This window comes from Octopus sinensis, linkage group LG28 (genome assembly GCF_006345805.1).
Source record: "Octopus sinensis linkage group LG28, ASM634580v1, whole genome shotgun sequence".
Classification (NCBI taxonomy): domain Eukaryota; kingdom Metazoa; phylum Mollusca; class Cephalopoda; order Octopoda; family Octopodidae; genus Octopus; species Octopus sinensis.
Genome location: NC_043024.1, coordinates 11,108,432 through 11,123,431, shown reverse-complemented (window position 1 = coordinate 11,123,431; position 15,000 = coordinate 11,108,432). Strand labels below are relative to the sequence as shown.

General features: G+C 38.2%; 1 protein-coding gene across 3 annotated transcripts in view; it reads right to left on the bottom strand.

The window, feature by feature from the left end:
- Nucleotides 1-5,418: 5,418 nt before the first annotated feature.
- The window catches only part of LOC115225868 (heme oxygenase 1), a 39,942-nt gene continuing 30,360 nt past the window's right edge, over nucleotides 5,419-15,000 (bottom strand). For 2 of the 3 annotated variants that reach the window (XM_036514692.1, XM_029796860.2), the window contains exon 2: nucleotides 5,419-6,489. In XM_036514692.1, the coding sequence (XP_036370585.1) occupies nucleotides 5,718-6,467 (750 nt within the window). In that variant the 5' untranslated portion in view covers nucleotides 6,468-6,489 and the 3' untranslated portion in view covers nucleotides 5,419-5,717. Of the gene's footprint in view, nucleotides 6,490-11,708; nucleotides 11,881-15,000 lie in introns of those variants that run through there. The other variant, XM_029796859.2, reaches the window with a different exon arrangement.

Sequence of the window (15,000 nt, the reverse complement as noted above, 5' to 3'; positions counted from 1 at the left end):
TTAAAATGACAACTTGAATATGTCTGATTTTGATTGTAAGACTAAACTCATTGAGGTGGTGCCTCAGTTTGGCTGCAATCCAATGATTGAAACCGGTAAAAGATAGACAATGTATTTTTAACTAAATGGCTCTCAAGCTGTCTATTTTTCCCCCGATTTCTTCTTATTTTAGCAGGGTGCAAGTTTTGTCATTTTATAAGCCCAAAATGCAGGGGTCACAAAGGAATATTTTGAGGTTGACAACCTAGAGAATAAAAATTTGCAAGGTGTGATTTGTGAAAAAGACAGAGGCCTTGGGTGGATTCCAGGTGAGGGGGTACTTGTGATTTGTATTATGGGTGAAGTGAAAGGAGTGGAGACAGATGTCTCGGGTATGCTGGGTAGAAGCAGAAATGGGCAATTAACAAAATTAATGAGATCGTTATTGCTGCAATTGTCACTCTTGACACTGTTGTCGTTAGTAGTCATGGTGATGGAGGTGGGGTGGGGAGAAGGAGGAGGTCCTGCCGACAGTGGCACCACACACAAATCTGACAACTGTGACTAATTAACAAGGTGATTGCATGTACTAGAGCATGCCTAATTAAAACGAACATGAAAGACATAATGGTGTGTGTGTGTGTGTGTGTGGGAATGCATCTAAGTATGCATAGATGTGATGGGCATGCATGGAAATTTGGATGTGTGGGCTTGGTCTGTGTTGATATACATATGGTTGTATGTGTATAAAGATATATACATACAGGTGTGGCTGGGTGGTAAGAAGCTTGCAGCGAGCTGGCAGAAATGTTACCGTGACAGGTGAAAATCTTAGTGGTATTTCGTCTGCCGCTACGTTCTGAGTTCAAATTCCACCGAGGTCGACTTTGTCTTTCATCCTTTCGGGGTCGATTAAATAAGTACCAGTTACACACTGGGGTCGATGTAATCGACTTAATCCGTTTGTCTGTCCTTGTTTGTCCTCTCTGTGTTTATCCCCTTGTGGGTAGTAAAGAAACAGGTATTTCGTCTGCTGCTACGTTCTGAGTTCAAATTCCGCCGAAGTCGGCTTTGCCTTTCATCCTTTTGGGGTCGATTAAATAAGTACCAGTTACGCACTGGGGTCGATATAATCGACTTAATCCGTCTGTCTGTCCTTGTTTGTCCTCTCTGTGTTTATCCCCTTGTGGGTAGTAAAGAAACAGGTATTTCGTCTGCTGCTACGTTCTGAGTTCAAATTCCGCTGAAGTCGGCTTTGCCTTTCATCCTTTTGGGGTCGATTAAATAAGTACCAGTTACGCACTGGGGTCGATATAATCGACTTAATCCGTCTGTCTGTCCTTGTTTGTCCTCTCAGTGTTTAGCCCCTTGTGGGTAGTAAAGAAATAAGAAGCTGCTTCCAAACCACATGGTTTTGGGTTCATTTCCACTGTGTGGCACCTTAGGCAAGCCTTGTGAGTGGATTTGGGAGGTGGAAATTGAAAGAAGCCCATCATATACATACATACATGCATTCATATATACATACATGCATACATACATACGTACATACATACATACATATATGCATACATATATACATACATACACACATACATGCATACATACATACATGCATACATACATACATACATACATACATACATACATGCATATAAAAGTTTGTCTCGTCGACTAACCGTTTCCCGCAAAAATTTTTTTTTTAAAACCTCTTTTAGAAATAACTAGCAGTATAGCCCAGCGTTGCTCGGGCTTGTTTTCTTTTCGACCCTTTAGAATTGGAATTTTTGAAAAGTAAAAATTTTGCATTATGTAGCTTGTTATTCTCTTTAAGTGAACATTTTTCTGGTTGAAATGCACCGAAAAATGGCGACACAGCAGTCAAAAAATCGTAAAAAATAGGGATTTTCATAGAAAAAAAGCACCTTTTTGATGTAAATAATTTTTGGTCTTAACATGGTCCAATTTGAATTTTATCTTCTACGGAAGGAAGAGCAAGCCTTCTTCTATCATACTTTCAATTTTGGTCACCTTGTGCCGCAGGGTCTTGGAGGAGATAGTGTTAGTTGAAGGCTACCAAACCTGCCACACACAGACAACTTCAGCTTTATATATAGAGAGACTAGCAGTATCGCCCGACGTTGCTCGGGTTTGTTTCGACCCTTAAGAATTGGAATTTTTGAAAAGTAAAAATTTTGCATTATGTAGCTTGTTATTCTCTTTAAGTGAACATTTTTCTGGTTGAAATACACCGAAAAATGGCGACACAGCAGTCAAAAAATCGTAAAAAATAGGGATTTTCATAGAAAAAAAGCACCTTTTTGATGTAAATAATTTTTGGTCTTAACATGGTCCAATTTGAATTTTATCTTCTACGGAAGGAAGAGCAAGCCTTCTTCTATCATACTTTCAATTTTGGTCACCTTGTGCCGCAGGGTCTTGGAGGGATAGTGTTAGTTGAAGGCTACCAACCTGCCACACACAGACAACTTCAGCTTTATATATAGAGAGACTAGCAGTATCGCCCGACGTTGCTCGGGTTTGTTTCGACCCTTAAGAATTGGAATTTTTGAAAAGTAAAAATTTTGCATTATGTAGCTTGTTATTCTCTTTAAGTGAACATTTTTCTGGTTGAAATACACCGAAAAATGGCGACAGAGCAGTCAAAAAATCGTAAAAAATAGGGATTTTCATAGAAAAAAAGCACCTTTTTGATGTAAATAATTTTTGGTCTTAACATGGTCCAATTTGAATTTTATCTTCTACGGAAGGAAGAGCAAGCCTTCTTCTATCATACTTTCAATTTTGGTCACCTTGTGCCGCAGGGTCTCGGAGGAGATAGTGTTAGTTGAAGGCTACCAAACCTACCATACACACATGGACAACTTCAGCTTTATATAGAGAGAGATAAAGACATCAATATAACTAGACATTTTTAGGACTGCTTCCTTCTCAGGGTGGACCCTTGTGCCTGAAAAATAAAGGTTTTTGTAAAATTTTCAGCATTGTTAGCAACTTTCCATGCTTTTCTTTTTCTGTACTACAATGCTTTTAAAAAAACAAACTAACATTTATTAAATTAGAATTAAGTCACAATTAAAAACAAAAATCTAAATTTTTTAAAAATGATTTATTAAAATATATAAATTTATATATATTCGTAGTCACATATTGTCCAATCACCGAATAGTATTATTATTACTATTTTTATCAACATCACTTAAAAGATAATACTTGTAGATGAGTGTATATACAGTAGTCAAAGAGTGTGTCCACGATGTGGTCAAGGTCAGGATGAGATGATTGGGCACAGCTTTTTAGGACATTGGCAATTTGGCATGGCTGACTGGACGCTGGACCTGTTTTGCCTACAGTGCTTTTTGGCACTGGAGACAATGACTCCCACACATACACATGCAGAGAGAAAGGGGGAGGGAGAGACATATTACAATTTATTAACTGAACACAGCTGACATAGACTTTCCTTCTCTTCATAAACAGGGAGAGAGAGTGAAAAGGAGAGACTATACAATTGCAAATACGATTTACAGACACTTTCTCTCTCCTCTGTCACGTAAGGAAAAATATGGGATCTTTTCGGTTTGAACGGCAGTTTTTAAAAATAATTTCTAGATAACTAAACAATTTTAAACTTCGTATACTGTTAGAATGTGTTTATAAAACATCTTTTTCTCTTGGCTTTATTGAGAAAATTCTATAGTTTGTAAGCTATTTGTTGTTGTTTTTTCTTCAATTTCTGCAATTTCAACCAATCAATGACATCTATTTAGGTAAAAAAACATTCTGTGCCGTATGAATATGTCCCTTGTTTAAGAAACAGATTGGGTTTATTTACATTTGTGAAGAAAAGAAAGATACCCTTCCCCCCAACCCTAACCCTAAAATAGATTGAAATGCAATAGATCAATACTAGGGTCATAATTATGGGTGACAATTCCATATGACGCCGCTAGAAAAAACTGCCGTTCAAACCGAAAAGATCCAAAATATGTCCTCTCACATAAACGGAGAGGGGGGCAGCGGACAAGAGAAACCAACCCAAATATTCTATCCATTTTTATGTTCAAACCAGCCAGATCCAGCCTCTCACACCTACCCTACAACGTCATTCTAAAAATAAACAGCCACACCACCGATATTTTAAATCTAGAAGATAACTACACGATTATTTCAAAACAATATGAATATATAAGCATTGCATTTGAGAGGATAATCTGAATGCTAAAGGGTTGGAAAATCCGATGTCAAATAAGTCAGCATCGAATCAGTGACGCCAAAGAGGCAGTGCTGAAACGGCTGTGCCGTAACGTCTCATACTTAGTCAAAGGGATGTCAACGTGGGGGTCAGGATAAAAAGGTGAAAATGTGAAGAAGCAGTTTTAATAGAAGAGAGGAAGATTGAAAAACAGGAATGAGAAAAGTTTGAAGTCTAAAAAGGTTTTTCTAGAAATTCTGTGAAATTTTATGTAAGTTTGTATATATATATATATAATATATATATATATATATATATATATGTATATGTATATATATGTATATGTATATATATATATATATATATGTATATGTATATATATATATATATATATATATATATATACACACACATACATACAGATATATAATATATATGCATATATACACATATGCATAGGTGTGTGTGTGTGTATATATATATATATATATATATATCATCGTTTAACATCCGTTTTAAATGATGATATATATATATATGAATGTGTGTGTATTCTTGTGCATGTATATATGTATTCATATGTCAGTATATTTATGTAGTATATATATATATATATATATATCTGAATAGAAATATGTATACACACATTCATATATATATATATATTGTCGTTTAACATCCGTTTTAAATGATGATATATATATATATATATATAGAACGTGTGTATACATATTTCTATTCAGATATATATATATATATTATATATATATATATATATATATAATATATATATAATAAAAGGAAATGAAGAAAATGCTGACAAAATAATTTAAGTAATTTAAGTAATTTAATTAGGTGAAAGTTCTAGCAAACCCAACATAAAGTCAGATAAGAGGAAAAAATCTATCAGAAAAGAAGTCTATCTCTCTTAAAAAAATTATCTTTTGATAAGCATAACAAATGCACAACCGGTAAAAAGAACTTTCACCTAATTAAATTACTTAAGTTATTTTGTCAGCATTTTCTTCATTTCCTTTTTTATATATCACAACTCGTGTTCCACATCTCCTTTTTAAAAAAAAAATATATATATATATACTACATAAATATATTAACATATATATACATGCACAAGAACACACACACACACACACACACTGACATGCAGCATTGAACTAGGTTTGACTGTGACATAAAAAAAAAAACACCAGTCAAACAAGCTGTCAGATAAAACTTGAAGTCCTTGTGTAAAACAAATTTATTTTCCTAATAAATTTAACTCTACTTTTATTAACGAATACCCCATTAACGAATATTATTATTAACGAATATCCCATTCGCAATTTTTTTTAATAGGAAGACAGGTTTCTTTACGAAAAAAAAATGAAGAGCACTGAACCATATTTTGAGTTTATTTTTCTCTCTTTTCCTTATCACATTTGTGGAAGCTTTGAGGAAATAATCTTAAACTATGGGAGGGTGGAAAAAATAATTAGAAGTCAACAGAATGGATCACAGCTCATTATGAGGAACTGAATAGACTTTTGAAATGATTATAAAACGTTTCCATCTTCGATGGATCGCTAGAAATATTTTCTTGGGGCAATTTCATTTTCTGAACAAAATCATTCATGTCCTTAAAGAGATCGATATTGAACTGGAACGCTTTCTTTGCTTCGGCAACCAGCTCTGCCAGTTGGTCGTCGTCAATGTTGATGGAATTCATGCGGCCGAAATAATACTCCTTGAAGTGGGCCACGTTGTCGATCTGGTCAAAGACAAAGAACGCAATGCCATCGTCCGAAGAACCCAAATTAAAATGCTTCATCAATTTGTACTTTATTTGCCGGCCGCCCGACATGTCACCAAGGTACCGCACGTAGCAGTGAGCAATCAACAGAGTCGGGTTAGTTTTGCCCACCTCTTTTATTCTGGCCACGTATTTAGTTGTCGTCGGCGCTTGACTCTTTGCTTCTTCTTTCCAGTTGGCGCCATAGTAATACTCCAGATCCTTCTCAATTGCTCCAACACGGTTGAACTCGGTCGGGAAATGTGTCATTCCGAATGTCTCGTGTTCTTTGTTGAGTTCGGCCGCTTCTTCGATTGCCTTGTAGATTTCGTAAAGTTCTGCAAGGAACTGGCGGTAGATAGCAGGGGTCACAGTCCCTTTCATAATCGACTGAGTGAAAATGCCATTTTCGGCTTCCTCGTGCTCTTTCGCTACTCCGGTTTTCAATGAGTCGTGGATGCTCAAACTCTCAACGGCTGCCATCTTTCAATGTTTCTGCTAATGGCTGAAAGAGAGAAAAGAGAAAAGAGAAAAGGATAAATACAGAGTCACTGAAATGCATATATACATGCATGCATACATAGATACTATACAAAGGGATCAGGCTGAACAGTTCCTAGCTTTGGGTAAAAGAAAAATACAGGGGGATCAATTAATTATGATTTTATTCAACATATTCCCCTCTCAGATTCACACACTTATTGCAGGGGTCCTTCAGTTTTTCTAAGCCCTGTAAAAGAACTCAGAAGATCTGGCCTCTAACCAGGCATATAACGACACCCTTAAAGTCAGGGAATTTTCTGTACCCCCTCATATATATATATTTTAAATATATATATGAGGGGTGAGGCTGAAAAGTTCCTGGTTTTGGGTAAAAGAAAATAGAGGAGGATCAGTTAATTATGATTTTATTCAAAATGTTTCCCTCTCAGATTCACACACTTATTGCAGGGGTCCTTCAGTTTTTCTAAGTCCTGTAAAAGAACACGGAAGGTTGAGCCCCTAACCAAGCATTCTGCTTCGTTTGTCCACTCACTCGAGTGTGTGTGTGTGTGTGTGTGTATGTATGTGCGCGCGCGTGTATGTGTGTGCGTGTGTGTGTATGTGTATGTGCGTGTATGTGTGTGCATGCGCGTGTGTGTGTGTTGGTTCATTTATACGGTCGCTTTTCCCAAGTTTGTGCGCGATAAACGAATTAGTTATTGAGCTCATTTTCACAGCCAAATATCGTCGTTCTCCTCGTTGACTCTTACCTGTTTTTTCTTTTTTTTTGTTTTTTCCAAAAACGGGGATTCTTTAATCCGTGCGGCTTCGAAGGCACGAAAAAAGCGGGCGATTTATTGACGGAAAACTGTCAACAAGCAACAACAACCAGGACGATCGCGAGACGTAAACAAACCCACGTGCGTACACACACGCATGCGCACACTGACACACACACACACACACACACACATACTCTCTTTTACTTGTTTCAGTCATTTGACTGCGGCCATGCTGGAGCACCGCCTTTAGTCAAACAAATCGACCTCAGGACTTATTCTTTGTAAGCCCAGTACTTATTCTATCGGTCTCTTTTGCAGAACCGCTAGGTGACGGGGGACGTGAACACACCAACATCGGTTGTCAAGCGATGTTGGGGGGACAAACATACACACACATACACATATATAATATGCGTGTGTGTATGTGTGTCTGCGTTTGTCCCCCCAACATCGCTTGACAACCGATGCTGGTGTGTTTATGTCCCCGTTACTTAGCGGTTCGGCAAAAGAGACCGATAGAATAAGTACCAGGCTTACAAAGAATAAGACCTGAGGTCGATTGGTTCGACTGAAGGCGGTGCTCCAGCATGGCCACAGTCAAATGACTGAAACAAGTAAAAAAAAACAACACACAAAAACACAAAGTAAGGATCGACTAGTCACGACTAGCTAACGCGAGTGCGCACACCGGGCTCACACTTCTTAAATAGTACGGACATGTGGCCAGTAATTAAACTTCTAAAGCAATTATCATGAAAGTCTAACATTCATTTTGTTCAATTAATTAATTAATTATTTTTTCCAATTAAAAATGTACCTCGCCGAGGTATCGAAGAATACTTAAAAGAAAACACTATTATACATATCAGCAATTTTCAGGCTTTTGGTGCGGAACAAACCGACAAAGAGTCAGGCTTTCCCTGCCAAAAACCCACATGGGACTTTCCCCTCATGGTATCCCTCGCAGGGAAGCCTTTTCTAAAAGAATATCCAGGTTGAAGTGGGAATAAATTTGAAGACCAAGTCCAGTAATCCAGCCTTTCTGCTCATTATGGTAAGTAAAAGTTATTCCTCTTTGATAAGAAATAAAATCCGGATGCCAAAGTTCCCCCGTCCCTCCATCGTCCTATTCAAAGCAATATGATACAAGGCAGTGAAGGGCCACCGTGCAGTCATCCCATTTGCTAGAAATAACAGCTGTATCTTTTACTGGTTTCGGTTATTGGAGCGCGGGAATGCTTAGGTGCCACCTTGAAGGGTTTACTCTTTACTCTTTTACTTGTTTCAGTCATTTGACAGTGGCCATGCTGCAGCACCGCCTTTAGTCGAGCAAATCGACCCCGGGACTTATTCTTTGTAAGCCCAGTACTTATTCTATCGGTCTCTTTTGCCGAACCGCTAAGTAACGGGGACGTAAGCACACCAGCATCGGTTGTCAAGCAATGCTAGGAGGACAAACACAGACACACAAACACACACACACACATATATATATATACATATATACGACAGGCTTCTTTCAGTTTCCGTCTACCAAATCCACTCACAAGGCATTGGTCGGCCCGGGGCTATGGCAGAAGACACTTGCCCAAGATGCCACGCAGTGGGACTGAACCCAGAACCATGTGGTTGGTAAACAAGCTACTTACCACACACCCACTCCTGCGCCTATTCTAAAACGGAAACAAAAAAAGAAAATGTGAGGTATACTAGCCATCTCAATATGGCTAACTCCTAAGGGTGGGTGTTACTGTAGCTTGTAGCCCCAGGAGAACATCGTCTAAGCTACAGTAACACCCACCCTTAGGAGTTAGCCATATTGAGATGGCAAATATACTTCACATTGTCGTGCAGTTACTGTTTATACCTCGTTCAGAGATTTACTATTGCTTGCAAAAAAAGAAAAGCTTGGTATTTATTCTACTGGTTTCAGTGACGATACGGGAACTTAAACAAACCAACAACGGTTCTCAATTATCAAGCGGTGGTGGGGGACAAACACACACATCTACCTATCTATTATTCTGTCTATCTATATCTACCCATCAACCTATCTATCTATCTATCTATCTTTCTTTTTTCCCTTTTACGATTCCTTTTGATCGAAAACATACCTCACTTTTTTTTTCATCCCCCAAAAGAAAAGCTCTACCTTGTAATTTGTCCCATCTGTGTGCAGCCCTGTGTGGCTAATAAAGAAACATATCTGTCTGTCTATCTGTCTATCTACCTACCTACCTACCTACCTATCTATCTATCGGTCTATCTATCTATGTCTATCTATCGGTCTATCTATATATCAATCTATCTATCTATCTATCTATCTATCTATCTATCTATCTATCTATCTATCTATCTATCTATCTGTCCGTCCGTCCGTCCGTCCGTCCGTCCATCTATCTGTCTGTCTATCTATCTATCTATCTATCTATCTATCTATCTATCTATCTATCTATCTATCTATCTATCTATCTATCTATCTATCTATCTATCTATCTATCTATCTATCTATCTATCCATCCATCTATCTATCTATCTATCTATCTCTCAGCCTGTCTATCTATCTATCTATCTATCAATCTATCTATCTATCTATCTATCTATCTATCTATCTATCTATCTATCTATCTAACTATCTATCTATCTATCTATCTATCTATCTATCTATCTATCTATCTATCTATTCTATCTATCTGTTTATCTCTCTCTCTCTCTCTCTCTGTCTGTCTGTCTATCTATCTATCTATCTATGAGTCTATCTATCTATCTATCTCTCTATCGTTTTTTTCCTCTTCCCCTTTCTTTCCCCTTTTTTCATTTCTCTTTTCTTTTGTTCCTTTTCCTTTTCTTTTTCTTTTTTTTTAATTTCTTTTTTTTTGTTCTTTTACTAAATTCTTTGTTATATTTAAAATAAATTGAAACAAACACAGAGCATCTCAAAATAAATACAGTAACGAAAGGGTTAAACTCTACAATATTCCATAAAACATTCCCAAGAAGACAGGACAGTCATGGGTGGAATGTCTTTGACCCCTAGAATAAGCTGGAACTAAACAACAACAGCAAAATTGGCAGAATTTTTAGAGAATCAGATAAAATTCTTTGTATTCAGCAATATTCCATGATGTTCAAAGATCAGATTCCGCAAAGGTCAACGTGACCTTTCCTCTTCCAACTAAACAAACAAAACCTGCCAAGGGTTGCATATTGGTATTCTAACCTTGATAAGGTATCGCAGATCTTTCATCCTCTACTGGTTTCAGTTCATTTGACTGCGGCCATGCTGGAGCATTGCCTTGAGGAGTTTAGTTGATAGAATAAATCAACCCCAACAGTTATTTTCAAGTCCAGTACTTAATTTATCATTCTTTTATATGTTGAATTGCTAGGTCGTGGGGGATGCAAACAAACCCACCCCAGCTGTCAAGCAGTGAAGTGAGGAATGAATACACACACATCATAAGTGTCTTGCTCAAGAACACAACACGCTTGCGTGTGTGTATGTGTACATACATATACACACACACACACACACACACATATATATATATATATATATACACTACACTCATGGAGCACTACACTCATGGAGTGGTCGGCATTAGGAAGGGCATCCAGCCATAGAAACATTGCCAGATCAGACTGGAGCCTGGTGCAGCCCCTGGCTTCCCAGACCCCAGTTGAACCGTCCAACCCATGCCAGCACGGAAAGCAGACGCTAAACGATGCTGATGATGATGTATACATACATACATACACACACACACACATACACACACATATGTATACAGACAGACGAACAGCCACACACACACACACACACACACACACACACACACACGTGCGATGGGCTTCCTCACAGTTTCTGTCAACCAAATTTACTCAATAAATTGGCCAGGGGTTATATAGCAGACTATATTTGCCCAATGTGCCACACAGTGGGATTGAACCTGGAGCTAAACAGTCAGAAAGCACACTTCTTAACCACAAAACAACATCTGTGCCAAAAATAGAAAACAAACCAAAAAAAAAACCCAAGAGTGGCTGTGTGGTAAGTAGCTTGCTTACCAACCACATGGTTTCGGGTTCATTCCCACTGTGTGGCATCTTGGGCAAGTGTCTTCTACTGTAGCCTCGGGTTGAACAAAGCCTTGTGAGTGGATTTGGTAGACGGAAACTGAAAGAAGCCCGTTGTATGTATGTATATATATATGTGTATGCATGTATGTTTGTGTGTCTGTGTTTGTCCCCCTAGCATTGCTTGACAACCGATGCTGGTGTGTTTATGTCCCTGTAACCTAGCAGTTTGGCAAAAGAGACTGATAGAATAAGTACTGAGCTTACAAAGAATAAGTCCCAGGGTCGATTTGATCGACTATAAAGGCGGTGCTCCAGCATGGCCGCAGTCAAATGACTGAAAACAAGTAAAAGAGTAATAGAGTAAGTAAAGAAAAATTACCGTATTTTCTCTTAGTTTTTTTTCTCTCCAAAGATTTCGGAACAAATGAAGAATTTGGAATCGGAAGATTTCTTCCCTGACAATCCTCCAAAGACGTAAATCTTAGGTCCACAGACAATCAGATTATCACAAACTGTGATATTTGATGACTTTAGTAAACAAGCAATTATGAAATATAGATTTCACAGCGTACGCTTATATACACTCCCCCGGTTTAGCAAAATCATTGAATTAGGAGATAAGACTCCAAAGTAGAATAGATAGATAAATTGAATCAAACAATTAATTGAGATTTAGTGGGAGTGGAGAGGGGGACGGGGTGGAGGCGTAACGAACCATTTTAGGAAAACAATGGAACTGATAACAAATTTTAATTACTTAATCAGCAGGTATTTCCAATTTCAATTATTAATGTATACACACATGCATTCATACACACACACACATACATATATATATATATATGCATTCATATATACATGGATATAATACACATATGCACAGGAGTGGCTGTGTGGTAAGTAGCTTGTTTACCAACCACATGGTTCCGGGTTCAGTCCCACTGTGTGGCACCTTGGGCAAGTGTCTTCTACTATAGCCTCAGGCCGACCAAAGCCTTATGAGTGGATTTGGTAGACGGAAACTGAAAGAAGCCCGTTGTATATATGTATATATATATATATGCGTGTGTATGTGTTTGTGTGTCTGTGTTTGTCCCCCTAGCATTGCTTGACAACCGATGCTGGTGTGTTTACGTCGCCGTAACTCAGCGGTTCGGCAAAAGAGACCGATAGAATAAGTACTGGGCTTACAAAAGAATAAGTCCCGGGGTCAAGTTGCTCGATTAAAGGCGGCGCTCCAGCATGGCCGCAGTCAAATGACTGAAACAAGTAAAAGAGTATATGTATATATACACATGTTGACACACACACGCACATACACACATACACACTATAATTATCTTAATTTATTTTTTAATGACTATTGCTTGTCAAATAAATAAATAATTGTTTTTTTTTAAATCGGTGAAGACTGCAAGTCATAGTTTAAAATGATAACAACCACCCGTCACCATCCTACCATCCTCCCCTGTCACTTTTGAAACGTTAATTTGTTTATAAATTTCCATTTTTAGATTTATGTTTCAGACTTTGGAAATAATTATAATTCTTGCCAAAAATAAATTCACAAACTCGTATTTTTGAAAATCTTTCTCTTCTCCAAGAAACCTTACACTAATCTCAAACTTCAAATCTGACCCCTAAATTCTAACTTTAAAGTTTGAAGTATATTTTTTTTAATCAGCAGCTCATTCTCATTTCAAATTAGTCTTTACTCTTTTACTTGTTTCAGTCATTTGACTGTGGCCATGCTGGAGCACCGCCTTAAGTCGAGCAAATCAAACACAGGACTTATTCTATTGGGCTCTTTTGCCAAACCGCTAAGTCAGGCCGCACCATAGCTATATAAAGCCTGAGATAGATAACCGGAGAGCGGCTCACAAAGGCCAACCATTGTTGCTGGCTTGAGTGTTCATTTCTTGAGACATCATTTGTTGCCTGACAAGTTTTATGCTTGGAAAATCGTTTGTAAAATGATTTGTTGATGATGAGGGGCATTTGTAAACTGTACAGATCGATAGTGTGGGGGCACAATGGTCCAGTGGTTAGGGCAGCAGACTCGCGGTTGGAGGATCGCGGTTTCGATTCCCAGACCGGTCGTTGTGTGTGTTTATTGAGCGAAAACACCTAAAAGCTCCATGAGGTTCTGGCAGGGGTTGGTGGCAACCCCTGTTGTACTCTTTCGCCACAACTTTCTCTCACTCTCTCTTCCTGTTTCTTGAGTAACGCTGTGATGGACTGGCGTCCCGTCCAGCTGGGGGGGAGGCACATACCCCACAGAAATAGGGAAACCGGACCCATGAGCCTGGCTAGGCTTGAAAAGGGCGACGTTTATCGTTATATATTGTTAGTATTGAACATAAATCATGAGTGATATAGTTTAGAGGGAAATATAGAAAAAAAAACAGAAATAGTGTGGTCACACTTGGAATTTGCATCACCAGTCTGGAACCCCTATCTTGCTCAGGATATTGACCTCCTGGAAACTGTTCAGCGACGTGCAACCAAGAGAATACCCTCAATCAAGCATCTACGATATTCTGGATGCCTTGCTTCCCTGGGCAAAGATACATTGAAACACCGACATCTGGCAACTGACTTGGCAGACACCCATAAACTTATTAACCATCTTGCTAACAATAACTCTGAGCACCTTTTCAAACTCTACCTGTCTAACACCTGTGGACATGTTTACAAAGTCAGAAAACAGCATGACTTTCGGAAACATTTTTCCACACTCAGAGTTGCTGAAGCATGGAACAAACAGTTGTTAGTTGCCGAGACATTGCATTCTTTAAAACCTCCATGCTTCCTGAAATTCATCAACACTATACCTGATATCCACCCCGCCTCCATATGCATGCACACCTGTATATCATGACTTATACACTGTTCACTTACTTGGACATTTGCACATAATTCTATGTGCTGTACATGCACCTTTGATGAGTCGTAGTGCACCTGAGCACTATACACAATAATTTCATTATTGTCATCATTATTATTATTTCATTATTATAAAGAGATAGAGTGTGTAAGACACATTGAAACTCCGACGTCTGGCAGCTGACTTGGCAGACACCCATAAAATTATCAACCATCGTACAAACAATAACTCTGAGCACCTTTTCAAACTCCACCCGTCTAACACCCGTGGCCATATTTACAAAGTCAGAAAACAGCACAGCTCCCATGACTTTCGGAAACATTGTTTTCACGCTAAGAGTTGCTGAAGCATGGAACAAACTGCCGGCATCAGTTGTTAGTTGTCGGAACACTGCATCCTTCAAAACTTCCATGCTTCCTGAGATTCGCCAACACTACACTTGATTTTCTCCCCTCCATACACCCAGACATTTCTACACTACTGCATGTACTTTATATGCACTTTCTGACAAGTTGTGGTGCACCTGAGCACTATATACAATAATTTCATTATTATAATTATATGAAAACACACATAAATATATATATATGCATATACGTACACATACATAACATTATACATACATGTATATGCACATATTTATACATCAGTTATATGTACACACACATACATATAAATACACAAAAAGGTACACACACACAGTCATTTTATTTTATTCTTTTACCTGTTTCAGTCATTTGACTATGGCCATGTTGGAGCACTGCCTTTAGTTGTACAAATCAAC